Genomic DNA, 25722 nt, shown 5'->3' on the forward strand with positions numbered 1-25722 from the left:
GGAGCTGACAAAAGGAGGAGGTGAGGATGACAGAGCAGAGAGAGAAAAGGAGGAAGGAGAGAAAGATGAAGAAAGAATAGAGCAAGAGACTGTGGAGGGAGAGCAGGTAGTGGGGGGAGAAGAAAAAGATGGAGGCAAAGAGGTTAAGACCCAGGAGGAAGAGGAAGAAAGGGAGGTTATGAAGGAAGGAGGAGAGGGAAGAGCAGAGGAAGAGAAGGAGGAAGAAGAGATAAAAAAAGAAGACACTGAACAAGAAGATGAAGTGGAGAAAGAACAGCTGATTGATGGAAGAGAAGAAGAGGTGGAGGAAAAGGAAGTGGAGAAAGAACAACTGATTGATGGAAGAGAAGAAGAGGTGGAGGAAAAGGAAGTGGAAAAAGAACATAAAGAACAACTGATTGATGGAAGAGAAGAAGAGATGGAGGAAAAGGAAGTGGCGAAAGAACAACCGATTGATGGAAGAGAAGAAGAGATGGAGGAAAAGGAAGTGGAGAAAGAACAACCGATTGATGGAAGAGAAGAAGAAATGGAGGAAAAGGAAGTGGAGAAAGAACATAAAGAACAACTGATTGATGGAAGAGAAGAAGAGGTGGAGGAAAAGGAAGTGGAGAAAGAACAGCTGATTGATGGAAGAGAAGAAGAGGTGGAGGAAAAGGAAGTGGCGAAAGAACAACCGATTGATGGAAGAGAAGAAGAGATGGAGGAAAAGGAAGTGGAGAAAGAACAACCGATTGATGGAAGAGAAGAAGAAATGGAGGAAAAGGAAGTGGAGAAAGAACATAAAGAACAACTGATTGATGGAAGAGAAGAAGAGGTGGAGGAAAAGGAAGTGGAGAAAGAACAGCTGATTGATGGAAGAGAAGAAGAGGTGGAGGAAAAGGAAGTGGCGAAAGAACAACCAATTGATGGAAGAGAAGAAGAGATGGAGGAAAAGGAAGTGGAGAAAGAACAGCTGATTGATGGAAGAGAAGAAGAGGTGGAGGAAAAGGAAGTGGCGAAAGAACAACCAATTGATGGAAGAGAAGAAGAGGTGGAGGAAAAGGAAGTGGAGAAAGAACATAAAGAACAACTGATTGATGGAAGAGAAGAAGAGGTGGAGGAAAAGGAAGTGGAGAAAGAACAACTGATTGATGGAAGAGAAGAAGAGATGGATGCCCTGGTAGACAGAGAGGAAAATGCAGAAGAAGAAAAAGAGCAATCATCCCCTTCATCACTTGTGCAAGAGTCTGAACTGCTGAGTCATGATGAAGCAGAAGCAGGAAATGACATCAGAGATGAAGAGAAAGGCGCTGCCAAGAGCCACAACGGGGACGTTTATCCCACATCGCCGAGCAGCGACAATGAGGTGGAGGTGGAGGTGGAGGTGGAGGGAGCTCAGACCGGCTCTCTGACAGATCTCCCTCCAGTCGACGCTCGTCTGAATCTGAAGGATCCCACAGAGGAGAAAACGCAGAGTTCAGAGGAACGCCAGCGAGCTGAGACATCAACGACATCGCTTCCTGCTCCAGGACAAACTGCAGCTGAATACGCCGTCCCAGATATCACACCTGGACCACAGACAGGTAACAAGATCTAGACTGTTAAAGCACTGCTGCAGTCTCTCTCCTTTTTACAGTGTACTCACACTACACTGTAAAAAACACTGAAGTCATGATCTTGGAAGGAGTGGTGGACTCCGCCACAAACAGGAAGTTACAGCACATTATAAAGAGACTGAACGTCGCTGAAACAAAGCGAACAAAGACTGATTGTTAAAACGGTTTGATTTCTTTGAAAATCTGAAAGGTTTAACTTCAAAATTAAAATGTGGCCGCCTTTAAAGTTTTAGTCAGCTGAAGAGAAAAAGTTCGCTCAATATGTCAAATCAAATCAAGAAGTGGGACAAACGTGAGAAATGAAGTTCAGTCAACAGGGGTTGAAAGTTAAGATTAATTTCCTGTAGCACCTGCTTCACTTATTATGATTGTGATCATTTATTAATGAATCTGAATGTGCAAACGGCACCACAACGATGAAGATCAGCCAACAAAAGTCCTTCAAATGCATGAGAGCAATCAGCTGCTGCTTCACTTGTTTGTTGCTGTTTGAATGTGTGTTGAATATGTGGACGAGGCTCGCTTTGTTCTGGTGGAGAGGAGCTTACGTAACCGCAGCTATGATTGGCTGGAGCACAATGACTCAGAGAGAGTTAATTCATTCATTAACATCTAATTAAAGTTCCACAATGACGACAGTCAGCAGCTGCCAAAAGCAAACGATGATGAAGAAACCTCCACAGAGAGAATGAGCGCACACCTTTAACCTTTAAAAAGCATTTCAGTTAAAAATCACAAATTCTGTTTCCACCTCCAGATCTACAGGTCTCAGGTCGCGGGTCGGAGGAGAAGCTGACGCCGATGGATGCAGCCGCTCAGTCCTCCTTCAGGACCGGACCAGGAAGCAACGAGCCCCGTCCAGACCAGAACTCAGGCAGCGCAGGAAACCCTGCCATGGAAGTGAAGGAGGACAAAGGAGACAAAGAGGACGGAAGTCAAAACTCCCACAAGGCGAACGGCAAGGCGGACGCAGAGGACGACAAGAAGAACGGCGGCCGTCTGTCGTCAAAGTACAAAAGTGTGTCCTACAGGAAGATTCGGAGAGGAAACACCCGGCAGAGGATTGATGAGTTTGAGTCCATGATGAACTTGTGATCTATCGATTGCTTCTCTTGATCCTGAGGACCCTAGTGGTAACATGTAGAGAGAGTAGTGGACCCAGGACGGAGCCTTGTGGCACGCCACGTTGAATGACCGTTCTCTGTGATGAAGCTTTTAACTGAGATGCAGGAACGACAGCTGGACTGAAGCCAGTTACAGCTGCATGACACAGTTACACATCTGTGCATGAAAGGCGCTAAAATCAATCAAGTTTATTGTTTATTCACGCAAACGATCACATGTCTGAGGTCTCAGTAAACAGTGATGAGTCTGATCAAAGCGTCTTCTGGCTTTTTTTATCAGATCAATAAGAGCTGAGCTGAACTCTGGAGCCACAATTAAAACGTTACCTGTCCCCCATTTAATGCCCCATTTAATCTTATACTTCATCCAGAGTCGAGCGTATTTATTCTCTCACTGGTATTCTCACTCAGAGACACTGAACCAGTCGTGTGGTGGTATGTAGATGTAGAAGAATCATAACTGAGAGACTCTAATAATAAAACTGAAAGAAGATGTCACTTCAAATATCATTGTAACCTCATGTGTCTGTAAAGTCCTACAAAATAAACTCAGCGATCCTCTTAACACTGTTGTTGTTTTTGTCGTCTTCTCGTTAATGTCATCATCATCATCACCATCTTATCATATGTATTATTGAATTTAATGATGTCAGACGAGCTGACCAAGCCTCGTACAGATTTTTGTTTCGTGGATGTTATTTCTGAGGCTCCTCTATGCTGCCAAATCAGCAAACACTTATTAATTAGTTCATGTCAGTTTCAGCAACGTGTTCGAGCTGCTGGTTCAGTATTTGGACACTGAAGTGGAATTATTCCAAACGTTGAGATCTACTCTCTGACTGCTAACTTAGACTTTTACATTTTTATTTCTAAATATAAATGGTTGTATTTTCTATGTTTTATACTCTATATTACTACATTTAGATGATCTTGAATGAGATAAATAATACTGGTGTTATTTTCTATTATTCTATTGTATTTTCTTGTTTCTTTAGTCTCTCCTGAAGCGGGTTAATTGTACGCACAGGACATGTGTTGGTACTGATCAGCGTACCTATACTAGGACTCCAAGTCCCACAATCCTCCGCGTGCTACTGACGTCACCCGGAGCCCGGACCCGGCGTACTTCTGTCAGCAGCGGTGTGCGACTCTGCGTTTGGCAACAAAAGGCTATTTTTTAATCAGGTAGCGACATTTTGTCGACGACAGTACACTTTGGACCTTTCTCACAGGTAAGTTCATCAGCGGTACGACACCTGCAGACGATTTTGTTGTTGAAGTTTGTTGTTGAAACGGCGGAATTTCTAATGTTTAAGTTGACTAGCTAGCTAGGTGGCTAACAAGATGGCCCCGTCTATTTCCTGCGGAACAATAACAAAGAGACTCAATGTGGATTTTAAACTGGCAGATGTGTGCTTGGTGTTGTTTAGCGTCACAGCGCGACTGGAAACACGTGTAGTTTAAAATGTATTGTTTTTAAGACGGAGTTCAGCGGTTTGTAACTGGTGCTGGTGTCGCTGGACGCCCTCCGTTTCAGGCAGTTGTCGTTAGGGATGACACCGCCGCTGTTGCTGTCCGTTGGAGGAAGAGGAAGAGGAAGGAGGTGATGATGATGACATGCAGTTAGCTGGCTGCCTGGCTGGCTGACGGACGCACGGACTCGAGCCCGCTGTGTGTGAGGTGTCGCCCCACAACCAGAGCAAGATCGGGGACGACGAGAGGCGAAGATGCCGCGGAGGAAACAGTCCAACCCCCAGCCGGTGAAACGTGAGTTAAAGTGTTCGTTTGCAGCTGTTTGAGTCCGTATCTGGTGTCTGCCGAGCCGCGTTTCAACCCTGAAACCAGCAGCAGAAGTGAAGTTTAAGGAAGTGGCTCTTTATTGCTCTTTGTCCATAAGGAGACACTTTAATATCCCTTTTTTACGTGTCGAGTAAAAGTTTCGTCCAGGAAACAGTCGTCGCCTAACTGGTCTAACATATTGACATTGCAGGCTTGGTCCCTTCCTCCGTGTCTCTCAGAGAGGAAGACTGCTGGAGGCATGTGTCCTTTAAGTCGATGTGTTTGTGTGTGTTATCTCATCCTGAATGCTTTGGCTCAGTTGGACTCTCCACTTCCTCTCTTCCTCCTCTCTGCTTCCTGTCTCCGCTTCCTCCTCGCAGGCCCGTACCTGACCCCCATGTGCTCCCTCCTCTTCTTCCTGTCATTCTTCCTTTCTTTCTTTCATTGCTTCCTGTTTGACTTTCCTCTCATTCCCTTCCTTTTTACGCTCACCTTTATCTCTTGTTTTATCTTTAAAAGACTGCTCTGTGCATTTCTTGTTGTTATTTCTTCGTTTTGTCTCCATCGTCTGTGCTCAGGGTTCATCTCATGGTGTTCCAGCCCCGTCTGTCCCGTGAATCACCTGCGTGTTTATTTCAGTGCACTGAACCAGCCAGGTGTCAGTCAGCTTTTCCCCACAAAGTTTGCTTCAGTGTCATGTATGTGGAATCTGGAAGCGGGTTGTAGGATGAGAGAAACCTGATTTCCACAGCTGCAACCAGGCATCGAAATGTCCACTAGCTCGTTAGCATGACATCAGACAGGGAAAGATCACTGTGGAATCAGAGGAAAGGTCATCACATCCTTGTATTCAAATTAGTTTTATTCAAAGTGTGAACACAACTGAAACAAACACTAAGTAGCTTCTATAAGTCCGAATATGTCGGCTTTTCACTGTTTGACAGACGTTCTTCAAGACGCATTCGCCATGCTGCACGAGGAAGAGCTCGAGAGCTCAGCCTGCTTTCACACCTGTACACACCTGACCGATCGCTGCACGCGGTCGTCAGATTGTCTGTCTGCTTCCTGCATGTAAACACACTTGTGGTTGCTACAGTGCAGCCAGATGTGTTGTTCCTCTCAGGTACCTGGTTACTCACGCATGTGAGCGAACGACATGTAGTTTGGGATCGTGAGGGATTCAGTAGGTGGCGCCGGTCGGAGCGCCGCTGGTTCTTTAAACTACACAGTTCTTCTTTTGTTTTGTCCAAAATAAAACATCTGCGTCTTCAGTGGAGTCTTTAAAGCAGACCTGAGGACACCGGCCAGGTGCTGCTTGTCGAACTGCTCTGCGTCTTTCAGATTGTCTCCCTGCAACTTTCTTCTCTGCAGCTCACAATCGTTTTCGTTCTCGGCTGAGCTGCACATTATTTTCTTGATTGTTTCATCTATAAAATGTCAGAAAAGCATGAAAAATGCCACCATGTTTTCTCAAAGCCAAAGATGATTTATTGCTCGTTTTGTCCGACCAACGGTTCAAAACTCGAAGATGTTAAGTTTTACTGTTCTAAAATTCAAAGAAAATATGACGCAGGAACGAGAGAAAAGCAAGAAGTGAACGAGTGATAGATTACCGGCTGCAGGTGAATATCCTGTCACACAGCTTTTCAGATGATTAATCATTTCAGCTCTAGTGTTGACATGTCGTGCAGTTAGGTAAATATGGAATTCTTGTTTCATGCTGCAGCTTTATGCTGAAAATAAAGGACTGGTGAAAAGTCAGAATGGAAATGGCTGAAAGCCGGATCGCTGCTGTTCTCTCTCTCTCTCTGTTTCTGATCCCTTCCTTCACTCCTCTTCCTTTTCCTGACTCGGCCTCGGCCCTCGCCCTCCAACTCTTCCTCCTCGGCACTTATCTCATCCTCACTGATTTCCTCTGCTCGCCACCTTCTGTCTCCTCCTCACTTGACTCTCTCTCTCCCTCTCCGCCTCCTTCACTCTTGTCCTTCTTCTTTTACTTCTGAGCACAAACCTCATCATCGTTCCACAGACACTCGGCTCGGCTCTCTGAGCTTTGTTAACCCATCACAGTTTCAAATGCAAGTTTGTTTGATGAGAAATACAAACTGTGTATTTCTGCTTTGATAAAACATTTGTGGGTTTCCGTCTGTTGTAGTCTTCATCTTGCAGGTGGCAGCTCATCTTCCTCTGTCATGCCTGCAGTGTGCAAAGCCCCCTTTGCTTTTCAGGGTGTTGTGTTTTCACCTGCTGTCCAGGTGTGTGTCGACCTGTCGTCTGACGGTCAGGCTGTGTGTATTTGTGCTCAGTGGAGTCGGAGGACGGGGAGGTGGCGTGCGAGCCGGGCTGCCTCGTTCTGGAGAGCGACTTCCTGCTGAGTGGAGAGCTGGAGTTTGGAGACTCAGAGATCATGGGGCTGGAGAGAGAGGCTGGTGAGGACCACACACACACACACACACACACACACACACACACACACACACACACACACACACACACACACACACACACAGGCTTATACGTGGACAGTTTTGACTGTCAGGTTTGTCTTCTCTCAGACGTTTTGGCAGGTGAGAGACGTGTCTTTGCCTGGTCAGACCGCCAAAATAAAAGCTTGGTTTAATAAAAAAGATAAAACCTCTTGTCAGACTTTGAGTACCTGGACCGTTCACTGTAAAGTAAAGCTGAATGATGCCTCAGTTCCAGGCTCCAAAGCTGACACGTCCTCTGAAGACAGAAACAAAGAGGAGAGACAGGACGTGTCTGTCTCAGACTGCTCAAACTGTCTTCAGCCTCAGTCTTTCAGAGTCACTTATCCCAATTTCATTGACAGATAAACAGACTGAAAACACGCTGAGACAAGCTACAGAAACACAGGAGGCACGTTCATTTCATGCTTCACTCCGAAGATGAAGAGTGTCGTGTTGTAGGGCCAACAGTATGAAGGACGAGTCTGTTTCCCGCTGCTGAAAAACAGTTTGGTTTGTCTGTTTTTGGTCTGTTATTGGTCCTGTGATGAGTTTTAGTCTCCTTTCGTCCACAGCAAACACTCACCTCCACGCATGAACCTTCTCCTGACTCGTGTTCCTCCGCAGGTATGACGGTCTTCTCTCTGAGCGTCGAGGACGACCCGTCGGGGCCGCCAGACCCCGCCTTCCCAGCCTTCCTCTCCTGTAAAGGATGCGGTCAGCTCCTGGGAGACACGCCTCTGGGAGCAGGTTTAGATCTCGGTAAGTGTCGGATGTTTGTCGTGTGTGATGCTCAGTCAGTCGGTTTATTCCAGGTGTGCTGAGGTTTGAACTAAGCGGCTGCAGCCGTTTGGACGCAGTGAGAAGTTAAAGCTCGCATGCAGACGTGACGACGTGCAGGAGGAATCAGTGGAGCGTTTTCCTCACACTTTACTTTACTCGTCAGACTTTTTGTTGTCTTCTTCTTGACATGGAGGTCTTCCAGGTGTGTTGTGCGTCCAGGTGTGTTGTGAGTCAGATGGAGGTGGTGTCTTTGGATCTCTGGGTTTGAATGATTTAACACCATGTCGTGGCTCCCTGGTGGAGGAGGTTAACGACAGGGAGCTCTTTTCTGTTTGAGGTCGCTGTTTTATTCTGCTCCTCATGGAAAAAGTGATTTGTTTTGTTCCAGGTGTGGGCCTGGACCTGGGGGCGGAGCTTTACTGTCTCACCTGCGAGGAGGGCCTCCAGCACGACGCCTCCGTCGACTCCTCTCAGGTGGAGGCGTCAAACCCGGCGGACGGATTCGGCGGCGGCGGCTCGGACAGCAGGAGGAGAAGCGCGGGTAAGGCGGACGGAGCCGACGACCTCCCTCCGAAGCTGTACTCCTGCTCGCTGTGCGCCTTCACCTCGCGCTACTCCAACCACCTGAAACGCCACATGAGGACCCACGACGGCCACAAGCCGTACCGCTGCCCCGTCTGCCCCTACGCCTCCGCCCAGCTCGTCAACCTGCAGCGCCACGCCCGCACCCACACCGGGGAGAAGCCGTACCGCTGCCACCAGTGCAGCTACGCCTGCAGCTCCCTCGGCAACCTGCGGAGGCACCAGCGCATGCACTCGCAGGAGAGGCCGCAGCGGAGGGAGAAGGAGAAGAGACGAGCGAGACGGAAAAAGACGAGCGCCGAAGCCGAAGAAGGTAACAAACACACGAGATTTCTGAATAAACCGGCGCTGAATCTAAGAGATGGTAGAAAGTGAGAGCACTGATTCAGAACATGGATCTGGATCTGAGCCGCAGGTCCGCCCATCAGTATCGATCATTCTGTCGATTCTCAGGCGCCGTCGGGCAGGTAGACTCAACACAACGAACAGAAGCCGTTCATCAGAGAGTCGCAGGAGGAAGAATTAAAAAGCTTTTTTTGACGTTTGAAGCGCCGAGCAGAAAACAGGAACCAGCGAGCTGAAACTGAAAGAGTTCAGGAAATGAGGAAGAGAAGCTCTCTGTGGTTGGCCGGCCTGAAGCGAACCTCTGGTGAATTCACCTGCACCAGGAGCACAGATCCTCGCAGTCTGAACCGTGAAGTGCTGCTTCACAAACAAGGTGTTGATCAGGAAGTCAGGCGGGGGGGGGGGATCAGATTCAAAGACGAGAATGGAAGAAGTAAAAGGAGGAAGTTTGAGCTTGAGGTGGAAGAAGTTTCTTGTTATCAGTAAAAGCTGCAGCGTCACTTTTCTGATGTGAGACTGACTTTTCATGTTAATGTCCTCTTCCTGTCTCTGTGTCTTCTTCCTGTCTCTGTGTCCTCTTCCTGTCTCTGTGTCTTCTTCCTGTCTCTGTGTCTTCTCCACGCAGTCGTTTCAGACCTCACCCTGCGAGTGTCCCAGGACTCCGGGTACCTCCAGACGCTGGGGGGCCTCGGCTCTCCCTCCGCCCCGCTCCCCGTCCTCCTCTTCCCCCTGTGCTGCCGGGTGTGCGGCCTCACCCTGGAGGAGGCCGACCTGGAGGGGGACAAGGCCGATGGGGACGAGGAGGGGGAGGGCGACGGCGGACAGGTATGAATTCTCTAATTCTCTCTATGTCACACTGACACGATGCAGCCGTTTCATTCGTTCACCGATGCGTCCCTCTAAGACTCTGATGAGACATGCAGGGGGGTCGGTCACAACAGGCTCAGCCAATCAGAGTCAGAGCAGCACGAGAGGCTCAGAGGACTCGCTTCAGAGAGGTTTTAGTCAGCTGATCAGGCTGAAGGGTTGCGTCTCCTCTTCCTCGGCCGACGTCAAACCTTTGACCGTGTGCTCCGTGTCACTTTGCAGGTGTGTCGTCGTTGCTCGTCGGACCTGCTGTCCAAAGACGGATCCGGGCCTCCCTGCAGCCCGACCGCGGCCCGTGGATCCCGGCGGGGTCAACGTGGCGCCAAGCTGTACCGCTGCCCTCACTGCCCCTTCCTGTCCCACTACCCCAACCACCTGGCCCGCCACGCCCACACCCACTCTGAGGAGAAGCCCCACCGCTGCCCGCACTGCCCCTACACCTCCTCGCACCTCGACAACCTCAAACGGCACCTGCGCGTTCACACGGGCGAGAAGCCTTACCAGTGCCCGTCCTGCAGCTACGCCTGCGGAAACCTCGCCAACCTGCGGCGGCACGAGCGCATCCACTCGGGCGCCAAGCCGTTCCACTGCGGCGTGTGCGGCTACTCCTGCAACCAGAGCATGAACCTGAAGAGGCACATGCTGCGGCACACGGGCGAGAAGCCGTACGCCTGCGCCGAGTGCGACTACACCACGGGCCACTGGGACAACTACAAACGCCACCAGCGGAAACACGGACACAACACGGACAGCTGGGACAAACACGCCCCCATCAACGGCCTCAGCTGGGGCCGAGACGCTCAGGAGACGCCGAGTCACGGACAGGAAGACGCCTAGATACACTGTGTGTGTGCGTGTGCGTGTGCGTGTGCGTGTGTGTGTGTGTGTGTGTGTGTGTGTGTGTGTGTACACTGGAGCTAAACTCAGGTGCCTTTGACAGACTGAACGACTGTAACGCTGCACTGACTTTATGGAGGGGCATTAATGTGTGTGTGTGCGTGCACGTGCGTGTGTGTGTGTGTGTGTGTGTGTGTGTGTGTGTGTGTGTGTGTGTGTGTGTGTGTGTGTGTGTGTGTGTGTGTGTGTTAAATGCAGTCCACAGACTCAGATGTGCTGATCTCAGTCAGAATGTGACTTTTCTACCGTGTGCGTGCGTGCGTGCGTTTGTGTGTGTGTGTGTGTCATGAAGCCGATCTGATGAATTGAAATGTTTATTTTTCTCTGCAGATGATCTATATCAGATCGATATTTTGTAAATGTGGGTGGATTTTTTTCACGGCAGCAGGGTGGAGCACCTTCTGAGCAGCGTCCAGCGTGGGTGGGGGGGGGGTTTGTCCTGGACTTGTTTGCTCGTCAGCGGGGTTCCTGTGCAGTGTGAGCCTCAGTCTGAGGATTTAAAATGAGAAGGTGCCCGGCTACATTCAGGAAAGACGATGACAGAAAAATGAGAAAACACTGTGAAATCAACCACAACTTAAAAAAAACTTTAAGAATTTGACTTCAACACGTCCAGAATATGAAATTTTTAAGAAAGTCGGCCGCTGTGCTGCGTGGAGCCACAAATGTCTCCTCACTGACCCAGAAGTGCAGGTGGAAGTGAAGCAGGACCTTCTTCAAGCTGCAGAGAGGAGCTTTATGCACGGGAGTCCCGCTGTCTCATTCTGTCCTCTGTCGTCATGGCAACACAACTTTTTAGATCCAGATCCTGAAGTTTAAAACCGCTTCAGGCCAGGTTTTTGTGAAAGTCCACCTTTACCTCTCAGACACCATCAGTTCAGGGAAGAACTCTGGTGATCAGATCTACCGGCTCACTGATCCCAAAACAGTCGAATCGAGTCCCGGCTCAGAAAGCAGCTCCAGCTGTGAATTTATCAGCTGAGCGACGGTTGATGTTCAGCCAGCGGTGATGCACCATTCTGTTTCACATCTACATTTCCTGAAATGTTTGTTTTCTTCCCCAAAAGGAGACGAGAAGGCGTTGAGTTATCCTAGCTTAGCATAAAGACTGGAGGCAGGGGGAAAGAGCTAGCCTGTCCAAAGTGTCAGAGAAACACTTTTCCTTTGTTTGTTCGACCTGGACGCGAGCCCAAACTCAAATGTGTGAATTGTGTTGTGCTGACGGTGAGGTCGCCAGGTCTGTTGTTCACTGTGCCTTCTTCACACCTCGAATAAAACAAGTCTGACTGAAGCCGAGTTGAAGCCGCTTCCTCTTTCGCGCTCTCTGTTTAGGAAACACCTGCCTCGCACGCCCAGAGGGCGGAGGGGCGAGCGCGGCGAGGCGAGGGCCTCGAGCTGCTCGCCGCCGGGACGGCTCAGAAATGTCCCCCGAAAATCACCCCGACCCACAAAAACCACCCGAGGTGAAGCTGAGACGCTCAGCGACACAAAATCTGACCAGAACAGCAGAGTTTGGATGTGTGAGTGAGGGGGAGGCTGGGGGAGGCTGGGGGAGGTGCAGTCAGTGGACTGTGACGGGCCGTCTCATCAGAGCAGCCTCATGTAAAGCAGATACAGGAGTTCCTCTGTGTGTGTGTGTGTGTGTGTGTGTGTGTTTCATTTGACAAGCGACTGAAGAAAGCAGCAGTAAATATCTGAACTCATGGGTTCGGTGAGTACAACGCTCGTTTCTTCTTCTCTTGTTATTACAAACCTTCAAACATGAACCAGCGGCTTTTAATTAATCGTTAATAAACCGCGTGCTCACGCTTTGTGCGAACAACAACTTTTGGTTGCTCAGATAAAAAAAACTCCAGCACTTGTTTTTTATTTTAACTCTTAAAAAAAGAGCTTTGAGGAAGGAAAGATGTGGAGCCTTTCTACCAAAGTCCACTGATGAAGCTTTCGATTTAACACTTTGAAAGTGCGACGAGGTGTTGAGCTCACTGCAGAGCGCTGAAACGAGGAGGATTCAGAGGAGTCTTCGTCGTTCTGTGTTTCTACAGAAGCCCAGAAGGGACAAACCAAACACTTTTTCTGGAGCCTCTCAGCCACCGTAGCTTCTCCTCCAGGCAGGAAAAGCAGGCTGGGCACAGGGGCGGTCAGCTGTTTGCAGTCTGCTTCACCACCAGCAGGTGTCAGTAAATCATCCACACCTGAAAAGAACAGACCCTCTGATCCTCTGACTCCCTCCTCTTCCTCAGAGTCAGACTGAAACTCGTGCAGTCCCCCCAGGATGAAATGTGACCACGCTGAACATCCTGAAATATGAATTTGTCCCAGACTTTGGTTTCTGATTGAATACCTGCTGAACTGAGACCCCGACCGGCCTCAGCTGCACCGGCAGCGATGCTGAACATTAGCACGTTAGCATGATCGTTGTTAGCATGCAGGTAGCAGCAGGTGTGTTTACAGAAAGAGGGTAAAGAGCCTCAGCTGGTGGATTTCTTTTTTTTTTTTTTAAACATTCTGTTTATTGAATTTTTCAGACAAGTTCAAGACAATTGTACAAGTAAATTATTGTGAACATAGTATTTTTCCCCCGACCCAAACCCCCCTCCCATTCCCTCTCCCCATTTCCCATTACTGGTATACTGTAAATCAAGAAATGTACTTACAGTAAATACAAGTCATAATACAATTGGATCAAGACAGAATAGGTACAAAAAACAACCAAAAATTAAATTTAAATTAAATTAAATAAGATAAAATAAAATAAAAAATAAAAATAAAAATAGTAGTAATAACAAGTAGTAATAGCAAGTGATAATGACCTTTCAATCAGCAAAGTCTGCTGTGTTTAAATGATCTAGTAGACCACCCCATACTCCTTTAAATTTATCTGGTCTTTGTTTTAAATTGTACATTATTTTTTCATTGGGGATGCAAGAGGTCAGTTCGCTAAGCCAGAGTGAGGGTGGGGGCGGAAGCTCATTCTAGCTGGTGGATTTCTAACACTTCCTGCTCCCCTCACGTGGCTTCATGTCAGGTTGTGGTTAAATTAAAGGGACAGGTCATGTTTCTGCTGCAATAAATCTGAAATAACTGATAACAGCATGCGCTCTGTCAGACCCTCGTACGATCACACACTGGCCCTGTGTGATGAACAACCTGGAAACTCCCCAGCTCAGAGTTTCTGTCACTCAGGAGGCATCATCTCCGATCACATGACCACGCCTCTTCCTGTCTGTCGTCCATGCAGAAGCACTCCCACCCTAAGCCGTTCCCGGGGGACATCGTGGAGTATCCCAGGAACAAATACTTCTCTCATTTCGCCGTGTACTACGGAGAGCGGGACGGCGTTCCCTACGTCGCTCATCTGACATGTCGAGGTCGGTGTTTTCACGATTTTTCATCATTTTAAAGACGAAATGGGATTTAAGCGTCACTTCATGAGATTTCTGGGGGTTTTACTGACACATTAAAGACCTTCTGTGACCATGCCAGCATTTCCCAACACTTGTCCTGTGTGTGTTTGACAGATTCAGACGCCAAGCTGCCGCTGTTCGGCCGAGCTCTGAGGTCAGAGGTCAAGCTGGATCCGCTGGAGCTGCTGGGGAAAAAGTACAAGGTCACTGAAATACGACGATCTGATCAAATACGGTGAATTTCCGCGGTGAAAAACAGTCAGGACAATCATTTCCCTTTGGTCCGTCGCAGGTCAACAACATGCTGGACGACTCATTCTCAGCCAGAGACTTCCACGGCGTGGTGAAGCCCGCCATCGACGACATGATGGGACGCGAGGTGACGTTCGATATCCTGTTTCACAACAGCGAGCACCAGGCGACGCTCTTCAGATACGGAGTGAAGAAGTCAGAGCAGGTCAGTGGACGGACGACGTTATTATTGTTCTCACTGAAGCTCCGTTTATTATTTGTTCATTCCGGTCTGAGACAGCTGAGGACGTCACAGTGACGTCACAAGTTGTCATCTCTTTAAACACATTTTGCATGATTTTCATTGGTGGAAGGGATTTTAACCAATCGGCAAGCAAAGAGCCGTCAAACATGAGGAGTTCCTCACGGATCCGTCCTCGGTCCACCAGTTTCCACAGATAATAATCATGTGATCATAATCTCTGTCTGAAGAGCACTTTTCCCGATATGTTTATATGTTTTTATATGTCGAATCAATCAAATGATCAATCAAAGGGAGCTGATCAGATCTGACCGCCGTCACTCGACATGCTCAACTTCAGTCATTTTGCGTGTGTGTGTGTTACAGATAGAGAAGATTTATGAACACATCATGCCCGCCTGGAAGAAGCTGTTTGAGGAGAAAAAACTGTGAAAACTCCTCAATGTTCAGTTCTCATCTCAGCCACCGGAGGGCGCCGCCGTGTCCTGTTGTGTTCATTACGACAGAATTTGTCGTCACGTAGTTGTCACTTTAAGAGCGAAGTTGAGCGATGTCGTCATGACTTTGAGGATAAAAAGGTTGGAATGTTTCCAGAATGAAGTCGTAACATGAGGAGAATTTTAAAAAGTCTTAATTCTGAGAGAAAACGTCGTACTATGACGAGAAAAAAAGAGATCACCTGTGCCGTTACGACTTAATGATCATAACATTTATTCAAAATGAGTATTTTTGAAATGGAAACGTTCCGTCATCAGTAAAGAAATCTTCATGTCTCTGTCCTCTCTGGACTTTATCATACAGAAATGTTTGGGGGGTTTTTTTTGCATGTTTGCTTCGTCTTTAGTCAAAATATTTGTAACTTGTGCAGGAAAAGCAGGTACATGACGTCCTGCTGGTGCCACGTTTCAAATGTTTGATGTTTCTTTTTCTCATATTTCATTCTTTGATGGTTGTCTTTTCTTTTTGTGTCTCTGCCTTTCCTTCAATAAAACTTTATTAGCCAACACTCCCAGACAATCCAACCCGTCTTCAACGTCTTCAACGTCAGTCACATTAAAGTGAGATTCACGTGTTTGTCGGCGTCGTGATAAAAATCATGTTTGAAGGCTGCGAAAAAAGTTACCACAAAGCTCCTGAAACATTTTATTGAACACGTTAGTGCCCCGAGTTCTGCCTCGCAGGCTGAAGCAGCGGCTGTTCATCAGGATGAGACGAGCATTCAGCTCATATTAATGCTGCTGTTTAGTGAAGAAGACTCTCAGCTTGTTTTAAAATGTTTCATTATCAATAAGCCGGAAATGTCATCAATCAATCAATCAATCAAAAAAAAAAGCAAAAAGATTCCATTTACGATGATGTGAAAGAGAAAGAAGCTGCAAACATTCACAAAGAGATTCTTCTGATGAACAGCTGATTAATGATTAGATCTAAATGTTCTTTCTGTAAATTAGTATGATTCCTCCCTCCTTCCCTTGCTTCCTTCTTTCTTCCTCTCTTCCTCTTCTCTGGCTCTTCCTCCTCTCTTCTCTCTCCCTCTCTCCTGCCTGCCTCTCTTCCTCCTCTCTCCTTCCTCCCTACCTCCCTCTCTCCTCTCTTCCTTCCTTCCTCTCTCCTCTCTTCCTCCTCTCTCTTTCTCTCCCTTCTCTCCTTCCTCTCTCCTCCCTCTCTCCTCTCTTCCTTCCTTCCTTCCTCCCTCTCTCCTCTCGTCCTTCCTTCCGCCCTCTCTCCTCTCTTCCTTCCTTCCTCTCTCCTCCCTCCCCTCTCCTCTCTTCCTCCTCTCTCCCTCCTCTTTCCTCCCTCTCTCCTCTCTTCCTACTCTCTCCTCTCTCTATCCCTCTCTCCTCTTCCTCTCTTCCCTCTCTCCTCTCTTCCTTCCTTCCTCCCTCTCTCCTTCCTCCCTCTCTCCTCCCTCCCCCCTCTCTTCCTCCTCTCTCCTCCTTCCCTCCCCTCTTCCTCCTCTCTCCTCCCTCCCTCTCTCCCTCTTCCCCTCCCTCCCTCTCTCCCTCTTCCCCTCCCTCCCTCTCTCCTCTCTTCCTCCTCTGTCCTCCCTCTCTCCTTCTTCCTCCCTCTCATCCTCTCTGCCTCCCCCTCACAGTCTGGGGGCCACAGTAACCCCTCCGGCCTTCTTGTGTGTTTCTTTTAGCCATGATATCAGGATGCTGTTGGTCTCTGCCGGCCGGTCCATCTGAGTCCAGTGTCCACATTCCTCGATGTGTCCTCTGCTCAGGTTCGGGATCTGCCGTCAACAAACCGACACGTCAGATCCATTTCCAATAATCTATAACGATCCATCGCCATTGTGCTGTTTTTGCCTCGTGTGTCTCACCAAGTCCTCCATTCCTTTGGAGAAGTCCGGCAGCAGGACCTGGTCTTTACCGGTCGTCACCATCAGTGCAGGCATCAGCAGCTAACACACACACACACACACACACACACGCTCTGTGATTGACAGTTCAGTGAAACACATCATCGGTCTTTTCTTGGTGTCTGTTGATAACAAGACGTGAACGATCGACTGTTTCGTGATCGGATGAAGATTAATGTCACTTTTTCGAGGATGAAACGAACAAACGTGGGTTTCTCTGTTTGCAGCCGCTGGTTTTCATCGGTTACATGAAGGTGAACAGCTGGAAGTGGTCGTCCTCCAGCTGCTGCAGGAGCATCATGAGCTGATAAAACAGCAGCCTGATGCTTCAAACAGCAGCACAAGTGAAGGAACGTCCACTGCAGTGGCCGTCTGTCCTCATTCAAACCTTTTCCAGGACAACTCGCTGCTGTCTGGGACATTTGGAGCTGATTTGTCATTTTCCAGGATGTTTTTGAAGGACTGGAAGATGCTCCACAGTGTTCAAGGTTTTTCAATATGTGTGTGTGTGTGTGTGTGTGTGTGTGTGTGTGTGTGTGTGTGTGTGTGTGTGTGTGTGTGTGTGTGTGTGTGTGTGTGTGATGTTGTAACAAACCTTTCCGGTGGGACGAGAACACATCCACCTCCAGTTGGCCTCCCCGTTCCGATACCAGTTCAACGGCCTCCTGTGAGACGCAACACAAGGCGATTATCCATCACCGGAGTGTGATGATCCTTTTCACTTTGTTATCAAAATTCAACCTCATCGCTGGTATGTTCATGTTTCTGCAGATCACAGACATGTTGGAACTTCAAACTTCATGTTTGAATTTTACGTTTCTTTGCATTCAAATTGTCAGTTTCATGTTGTGACAGCCCCTGTGGTTCAGGTCTGGTTTCGGTTCTGCTGCTCAGCAGCCGGCTCGCCTGGTTCGATATGTACAGATGTAAACGATCTGTGGTTTGCAGAAACGTCCGATGTATTCTGGTGACTGCAGGATGCTGCGTCCCACTCAGCAGCGTCCTCCATCCTGATCATGAGTCACTGCGACTGCGTCAGTAAAAACTCGAGCTGCATGAGTCTTTTTTGATTTCATGAAGAAATGAATTAAACAGTGAATCGTTTAATTTTTAGCCAATTCATTGACTAATTGTTTCAGCTTGACACTAAACATGGAGTCAGCGAGGCTCCTGAGTCTGATCACGTGCTTTATGTCGTGCCGCATATTCAGAACATGTGAAGTGTCAAAGCATCGATCGCAGTACGATTTTGTGATCAGTGAGAAAGCAGCGGCCCCTGCAGGGTCCCTGAGTGTTAATGACCAAGTGTTGAGGGGTTGAGAGCTGAGCTTTGCTGTTCATGCTTCCTGTCGCTCAGTGTTTGCCACCTGAAGCCTCGCTCTTTGTACTGGCTGACGTAGTACTGCAGGTCGGCCTCCGTCAGCATGGAGCTCTGGGAAATCTGCTCCGGCAACCCCACAAACAGACCACCTGCAACAACACCGGCGGTGGGTGACGGTTCTTAACGAGTTCCAGAGGTTTCATTAACGATGTTCAGTCTGAGAGTCTCACCTCGAGCACAGACTCCTGCAGTGCTGAGGGCAGGACGCTTCACCTGAGAGAGAAACAGCCATTATAAGACATGAAGAGATAGAGTGTGTGTGCGTGTGCGCGTGCGTGTGTGTGTGCGTGTGCGCGCGCTCACTGCTTCGGCACTGCTGAAAAAGAAGATCTTGAACGTTCTCTCCAAGTCCTTCTCCAGTTCGGCCTCTGCGACACCCTGCAGCAAACACACACAGGCACAGTTTGCATTGAAGCTTTTATCCACAGAGATGCAACAAATATTTGGTGACATTTGTTGATTTAAAATGACCCTTTTCCATTTCTGTTTGAGGTAAAGGTGTGTTCTGAACCTCTGCTTTCAGTCTTTATGCTAAGCTAGGCTAACCACATCGTGACAAACACTCATAAATAGATTGCGAATGTGACTCAGCTGCAGTCTTTGACTTCTTTTAGCTTGTGGAAGAGTATTTCTACTCTGTGGTTTTACTGCTTTATACTCCAGTAAAAGTTCAGAGACAGGAAGCAGCTGCTGTGTTAGCATGTTAGCATGTTAGCACGCCGCAGACAGACTTACAGGTTTCTGGAAGTAGAGCTGGTAGTCAAAGATGGGGACGGCCTTCAGTTTCTCTGCAGGAGGAACAGACGGATCGGCAGGGAACAGAGGAGTGTTCAGAGACGCCACAGCCCTTCACACACAAGAAGAAACATCACTACAGCATCAAGCACTGTGTGTGTGTGTGTGTGTGAGTGTGAGTGTGTGTGTGTGTGTTCACCTGACTCTCTCAGGGTAATACTGAGCCAGGGTCCACACCAGGAAGCCGCCCCAGTCATGACCCACCAGGGTGACCTGTGGTATGGACTGGAGACGGGACAGAGACAATGTCACATCCAGCAGATGAAGATCACCACCTGCTCTTCACCATCATCACTGAGGCTAATGAGTGTGTGCTGAGGTGTGTGTGCTGTGTTATTACTCACCATTTTGTCCATGAATGTGATTAAATCCTGGAGGGAAAAAAACAGCATTTTATATGATTCTGAAGTGTGTGTCTCATTCAGTGTGTGTATTTGTATGCAGCGTGTGTCTCATGCAGCGTGTGTCTCATGCAGCGTGCATTTAAATGCAGTGCGTGTCTCATGCAGTGTGTATTTGTATACAGCGTGTGTCTCATGCAGTGTGTGTCTCATGCAGTGTGTATTTGTATGCAGCGTGTGTCTCATGCAGTGTGTATTTGTATGCAGCGTGTGTCTCATGCAGTGTGTGTCTCATGCAGTGTGTATTTGTATGCAGCGTGTGTCTCATGCAGTGTGTATTTGTATACAGCGTGTGTCTCATGCAGCGTGTGTCTCATGCAGTGTGTATTTGTATACAGCGTGTGTCTCATGCAGCGTGTGTCTCATGCAGTGTGTATTTGTATGCAGCGTGTGTCTCATGCAGTGTGTATTTGTATACAGCGTGTGTCTCTTGCAGTGTGTGTCTCATGCAGTGTGTATTTGTATGCAGCGTGTGTCTCATGCAGTGTGTATTTGTATGCAGCGTGTGTCTCATGCAGTGTGTGTCTCATGCAGTGTGTATTTGTATGCAGTGTGTGTCTCTTGCAGTGTGTGTCTCATGCAGTGTGTATTTGTATGCAGCGTGTGTCTCATGCAGTGTGTATTTGTATGCAGCGTGTGTCTCTTGCAGTGTGTGTCTCATGCAGTGTGTATTTGTATGCCGTGTGTGTCTCATGCAGTGTGTATTTGTATACAGCGTGTGTCTCTTGCAGTGTGTGTCTCATGCAGTGTGTATTTGTATGCCGTGTGTGTCTCATGCAGTGTGTATTTGTATGCAGCGTGTGTCTCTTGCAGTGTGTGTCTCATGCAGTGCGTGTCTCATGCAGTGTGTATTTGTATGCAGCTCGTGTCTCATGCAGTGTGTATTTGTATGCCGCGTGTGTCTCATGCAGTGTGTATTTGTATGCAGCGTGTGTCTCATGCAGCGTGTGTCTCTTGCAGTGTGTGTCTCATGCAGTGTGTATTTGTATGCAGTGTGTGTCTCATGCAGTGCGTATTTGTATGCAGCGTGTGTCTCATGCAGCGTGTGTCTCTTGCAGTGTGTGTCTCATGCAGTGTGTGTCTCATGCAACGTGTGTCTCATGCAGTGTGTTTTTGTATGCAGTGTGTGTCTCATGCAGTGTGTGTCTCATGCAACGTGTGTCTCATGCAGTGTGTATTTGTATGCAATGTGTGTCTCATGCAGTGCGTGTCTCATGCAGTGTGTATTTGTATGCAGCGTGTGTCTCATGCAGCGTGTGTCTCATGCAGCGTGTGTCTCATGCAGCGTGAGGAGTGTGTGTTGGTGTGTTGGTACCTTGCACAGCTGCTCCTGAGAATATTCCTCGATGTCTGTCGGTGGAAGACGACACAGGAATGAGAAAAGGCTTCATGAGCTGCAGTTTGAACCCTCAGAACACGAAATCTGTCAAATTTGCTTTTTTCTAATTAAATGAGAAACGTGATAAACTGCAGTGGTGGAAGTACTTGAGTAAATGTACTTAGTTACAGTCCACCGCTGTTAAAATGACATGCCACACAATGAAGAAGCAGATAACAAAGTGAAGGTGGATTGTGTGTCAGTGTCCAGCAGGGGGCAGCACAGACCTCATTGAAATGTCACTGCTGCACTTCGACAGGATGGCTTGTTGACATGTTGTTGATTCAGTGAGTACATGCAGAATTTTACAGAGAATATTTTCCAGAGTATTCAGTGTTGAACTTTGACTGACACACACCTGGGGGCGCTGTGGACTCTCCATATCCCTTCATGTCCAGAGCCAACACCCTGAATCCTGCTGCTGCCACAGCTGGAATCTGCCAGAGAGACACCAAGCATGAAAACACTCCAAAAACTGTGAGCAACAACCCTCTGTTTGCTTTTTACCACTGATGGAATGTAGCTCAGTATTTTTACTCAAGTACTGTACTTCAGCACATACGTGTTGGAGGTACTTGTACTTTACTTGAGTCTTTTCTTTTCATTCATTTTCATTGTGAAGGCGTCACTTTGGCCTCATCGTCACCACATTTCTCACTATTTTCACAATGTTTCCAAACCGATCGATCGATCGATTAATGGAGGAAATAATCAGCTGATTGATCCAGAAAAAGAATCATTAGTTCAAATGAAGCTCAACCAGCTCCAACAGTAAAATCCTGCTTTGACATGAACGACTGAGTCACAGTAATCTGATGAGGTCAGATAGAACAGGAGAACAGTCACAGGACATTTTACTGCACTTAATACTTTTACTTCAATACTTCAAGTACATTTTACTGATTATACTTTCACTGTAATACTTGAAGTGCATTTTTGTCTTTATACTTTTACTCCAGTAACATTTTAATTATTTTACTTGTAGCAGAGTACTTTTACAGTGTGCTATCAGTACTTTTTCTGAAGTAAACGACCTGAATACTTCTCTACGCAGGCTCTGAGTATTAATATCTCCATGTGGAGGATGAAGCTGTGTTGCTCTGCACTGTTCGTTACCTGATACCTCCAGGAGTACCAGCTCTCAGGGAAGCCGTGACACAGCAGAACTGCAGGACCTGAGCCCATTTCAACATAATGAGTCCGCACGCCAGGCTGACACACACGCACACACACACATGCACGCACACACACACACACACACACACACACACACAATCCTCATTAATGGCACAAGAAAACAACATGATGAGAATAACATGCTGGCGCTGATACAGATTATTACCCTGATGGTGACGTATCCATGAGACACTTCATCTGGGCTGCAGGAGGGTGGAGGACTGTCTGCTCCGACAGCCTGAAACACACACACACACACACACACACACACACACACACACACACACACACACACACACACACACACACACACACACACACACACACTGTGTTTGCTGTTGAGTTTTCGGTGGATGCAGCAGGACGGCCTCGTGTCTTTCATGTGCACGATCTTAGACCGGTTCATCCTCTCAATTCTGTCCCAGTCAAAGTCAGCTCGTCTCCTGTTTATCGCCTCCCTCCTCCCTCCTCCCTCCTCACCTGAACTCCGGTGAAGTTGGCCAGTTTGTCCAGAGCGTCGTCCAGATTTTCCACCAGGATGGCCTTCATCCCCGCTCCCTCTGCTGCCTTCACACCTTCATCGTCCGCGTCCAGCCACAGAGCCTGAAACGAGACAGACAGGCTGCTTGTCCTCTCAGAGTTCTTACCTGCGGTTCCAGGAAGTAAACTGTCCTCTACCTGCTGTGATGTCACTCCCAGGTGCTGCAGAGCACAGCTGAACATGGAGGGCTCGGGGACCCTGTGACCTGAGCGGCAGGACTGGAGGACCAGGTCAAAATGGCCGCCCAGCAGAGAGAGGAGGCGGGCTGGACCGTCTCCGGCCGCGCTGTCGTCGAGCCAGTGATTGGCCAGCACGGCTGTCAGTAACCCTGGTGATGGAGAAGTCAAAGCTTTAATTTAACAGTGAAAGAGGAAGTTTCAGTTTCAGTGTTTGAGGGCCAGATTTGGTCCACGGGCCACCCTTTGGCCCCCGCTGCTGTGTGTGTTTGTGTGCAGATGTGTCGATGTTTTCGTACCGCGGTGACGCAGACTGGCAGCTGTCTTCAGCACAGCTGGCCGGACGTCCATCATGGCCTCTCTGAGCTCCTCCAGCAGGCGTCTGACTGACCAATCAGACGGCAGAGTCACACCCCTGAGCTGAGCCTCCTTCACACACTCCGCCTCCAACGCCGGCGTCATCTACACACACACACACACACACACACAGCTGAGCAGAACGGCCCCATCTGAGGACTCATTCCAGAGTCAGTCGCCATGGTAACAGGAAACAGCAGCAGGTGATGTTGACCTCACTCACCTGAGAAAGCGTCACCTCGCCTCTCTCCGCCCGCCTCAGCGCGCCGTCCTTCTGGGACGCCACGCTGGACAGAAAGCCACTGAGAACCACAGAGACGAAGACGAAAGACACGAGGAGGGTCAATAATCGAAGCTCGCGAGACACAAACTGCGTCCTCTGCGTCTCTGTCTGCGTTTGTTGAAGTTCAGCTGGCGTGCTGAGCCGATGAGTCAGACCGAACTTCCTGTTTCTCGGTTTTCTCTCCTTCTGACCTGAACATCTTTCATTTTGACTCCTTTGAGTCTAATGTTACAGACTGAAATAAACAGCCGTCTGTCAATCAGTAACGTCAATAGTCATCAGTTGCAGGCCGACTTATCATGTTGCTGTTGCACCATCACAGTTTTCAGGCTCGCTGAGACACAATGTGGCCAGAAGTATGTGGACACTGAGGACATTACATCACTTGCATTCAGCAGAGACTTCTCTCTGAAGCAGCTTTCATTTGGGGCTTTGGGGGCTTTCTGGATCTGGTTTTCTGGTTCGGTTTGAGCCTCTCAGTTCCAGTGAACAGATGCCTTAATGCTGCGGCGTCCAGTGATGGGTTTGTCCCTCTCCTCGTTCTGCAGTGCTGTTACTGATGTCAGTTAAAAAATCAGCTGTACTGGAACACCTTTTTTTAGAAACATGTCAGAAGAATCGTGAGGACTGAACTCACTTTCTTTCAAAGCGCAGCAGGAAGCTGATGGCTGTTCAGTTTGGTGGGTGTGAACGGTGCAGCATGATGTGAGTTTACTTACTTTAAAGCTGCGAACGAGTCTGTAGAAATCTTATTTTGCCAAAGATCCCATTCAGTGTGATGCGTCCATTTACTTTTGGCCATGTAGTGCGTGTGCCTTCCTTCTGAACTTGTTTGCAGTTGCACAATGTGTTAAAGAGTAACAGCAGCTTCAGGTCAGATCTGATCCGCACTGAAGCACTCACTGCTTCCACTGACAGCTGACAAAAACAAACTTATTCTAATGTCAAGTCACAGGTTGGAGAGAAATACTTCCTTCAAATCAAACAGCTTACTGGGCAGCTCATTTTTTACAGTGCGCAGATTGTGGTCTTACCCTGGCAGGTTATGCAACTCCTCCAACTTGTGAAAGACAGCATGAGGTCTGGACGAGACAACGACGCCCCAGAAGCTGAACAAGACGGCTTTCTTGTCCCCGTTCATCTCCGGTGAGCCTGAGTGAAGCGGCTTCGGTGTCTTAGCAGGACTGAGACTTCTCTGCTGCAGCTGCTGCACAAAGCTTCCACTCAGGGGGGGAGGGGAAACTTTGCCCTCTGAACAGACTCACAGAGCAGGTCCACCCACTCATCATGCAAGCCCGCACTTGACCCAGATCAGGGACAAAGTGACACTTCCTGTGTTGACATGCAAATACCTCCACATCTTTCCCAACAGTGGATTTATATGACGAAGGTTTACACTCAGAAAGGAAAAGGTTTATTAAGTATAGATTATTTTTATGTTGTTTTCCACTGGGGCTCATTTGTTTTGTTGTGTTCATGCATGATATCTAATCTTCAAGAAAAATAAAATATCCCTTCAGTGCTTGCAGCCTGTTTTTCTCAGACTCTGCTGACTGTGGATTTCACTGCTGCGCCTCCACATCTGAAATTCAGCTGTGAAGTCAGCAGAGATCAAGGTTCACCGAGGTTCAGGTGAGCAGTGAGGGTAACAGGTGCAGGCACAGACTGTCTCAGTTTGAGGGTCACAGCTCGACACGTTTTCAGTCGACAGCGGAGAAAACTGAAGAAACACGTGATTATTTCAACAATCAGCAGTGGCTCTTTGTTGGCACATGGGCAGGGTCAGGAGGAGAAGACAGGAGCACACCTGGCAGAAATCAGCCTGGATAGAATATTCATATTACATCTGGAGAACATTTGAAAGGGAACATCAGGATTCGTCCTCTGCTGATTCTGATCGATCTATCCTTCAGTTGTTGAGAAGTTTTCGGTTCTGAACGCCTCCGCCTCTCCTGTCTCCTGCTGATGTTCGGTGTGTGTTACAGCTGAGTTTGGGAGGTGTTGAGTCAATTTCAGAAGCTCCAGCTTGTGGAGGTGTTTCTAATATTTAGCATCTTGTGGTCAAAATATGGGAAGAATTCAATATTTCATGAAACCTCTGACTCTGGTGTTGACCCTCAGTTCGTGTCTTCTGGTCCAACAGTGACACCTTGTGGCCGTCAGCGTCTGACACGCCGTGCAAGAGGAAGAGCTACGAGACTGCGGTCTGCTCCGGAGGCCTACTACAACACCGCCCCCCAGTCCTGCACCTCGCCCACAGTGGAGGCGACACAAGCGGCGTCAGAGGAAGCAGAAGCGGGGTAAGCGCGGAGGTATCCGAGCCAGGCTAGCAGCTAGCCCACACAAGCCGGCTATCCCCACCATCATGCTGGCCAACGTACGCTCTTTGGACAATAAACTGGATACCTACGCCTTCTACGGACAACCCAGAAGTCTGCGGGAGAGTGCTGTGTGTATGTTTTCACGGAAACTTGGCTCAACAACAGCGTAACGGACCACGCCATTCAGCTCGAGCGGCTAACCTGCTATCGA

General features: G+C 48.3%; 3 protein-coding genes across 6 annotated transcripts; 2 read left to right on the forward strand and 1 right to left on the reverse strand.

Moving 5' to 3' along the window:
• The first annotated feature begins 3829 nt into the window (after positions 1 to 3829).
• Positions 3830 to 11942, forward strand: LOC121627614 (zinc finger protein 513-like). Of its 2 annotated transcripts, none has more exons than XM_041966629.1 (7): positions 3830 to 3951; positions 4257 to 4486; positions 6805 to 6927; positions 7591 to 7725; positions 8135 to 8641; positions 9299 to 9498; positions 9763 to 11942. In XM_041966629.1, the coding sequence occupies exons 2-7, from the start codon at positions 4447 to 4449 to the stop codon at positions 10375 to 10377; spliced, it is 1620 nt and encodes a 539-aa protein (XP_041822563.1). In that variant the 5' UTR covers positions 3830 to 3951; positions 4257 to 4446; the 3' UTR covers positions 10378 to 11942. The 2 variants fall into 2 exon arrangements, with proteins under 2 accessions (XP_041822563.1, XP_041822564.1); XM_041966630.1 differs by having other exon boundaries at positions 3832 to 3951; positions 4261 to 4486.
• A 75-nt stretch (positions 11943 to 12017) lies between these two features.
• Positions 12018 to 15361, forward strand: plaat1l (phospholipase A and acyltransferase 1-like). 2 transcript variants are annotated; one of them, XM_041966667.1, is made up of 5 exons: positions 12018 to 12148; positions 13679 to 13808; positions 13959 to 14047; positions 14137 to 14301; positions 14704 to 15361. In XM_041966667.1, the coding sequence occupies exons 1-5, from the start codon at positions 12140 to 12142 to the stop codon at positions 14767 to 14769; spliced, it is 459 nt and encodes a 152-aa protein (XP_041822601.1). In that variant the 5' UTR covers positions 12018 to 12139; the 3' UTR covers positions 14770 to 15361. The 2 variants fall into 2 exon arrangements, with proteins under 2 accessions (XP_041822601.1, XP_041822602.1); XM_041966668.1 differs by having other exon boundaries at positions 12033 to 12148; positions 13547 to 13808.
• Positions 15362 to 16377: 1016 nt separating this feature from the next.
• ephx2 (epoxide hydrolase 2, cytoplasmic) lies at positions 16378 to 24421 on the reverse strand. Of its 2 annotated transcripts, XM_041966621.1 has the most exons (18): positions 24225 to 24421; positions 23131 to 23209; positions 22850 to 23012; positions 22512 to 22702; positions 22314 to 22436; positions 22000 to 22071; positions 21774 to 21869; positions 21016 to 21094; positions 20595 to 20629; positions 19223 to 19249; positions 19018 to 19103; positions 18819 to 18930; positions 18387 to 18461; positions 18254 to 18296; positions 18070 to 18172; positions 17298 to 17367; positions 16664 to 16744; positions 16378 to 16573 (listed from the first exon to the last, which is right to left on the reverse strand). In XM_041966621.1, exons 1-18 carry the CDS (start codon positions 24329 to 24331, stop codon positions 16427 to 16429), a joined length of 1689 nt encoding a protein of 562 aa, XP_041822555.1. In that variant the 5' UTR covers positions 24332 to 24421; the 3' UTR covers positions 16378 to 16426. The 2 variants fall into 2 exon arrangements, with proteins under 2 accessions (XP_041822555.1, XP_041822554.1); XM_041966620.1 differs by having other exon boundaries at positions 22314 to 22702.
• Positions 24422 to 25722: the final 1301 nt, after the last annotated feature.

Source organism: Chelmon rostratus, chromosome 24, assembly GCF_017976325.1.
Source record: "Chelmon rostratus isolate fCheRos1 chromosome 24, fCheRos1.pri, whole genome shotgun sequence".
Taxonomy (NCBI): Eukaryota; Metazoa; Chordata; class Actinopteri; order Chaetodontiformes; family Chaetodontidae; genus Chelmon; species Chelmon rostratus.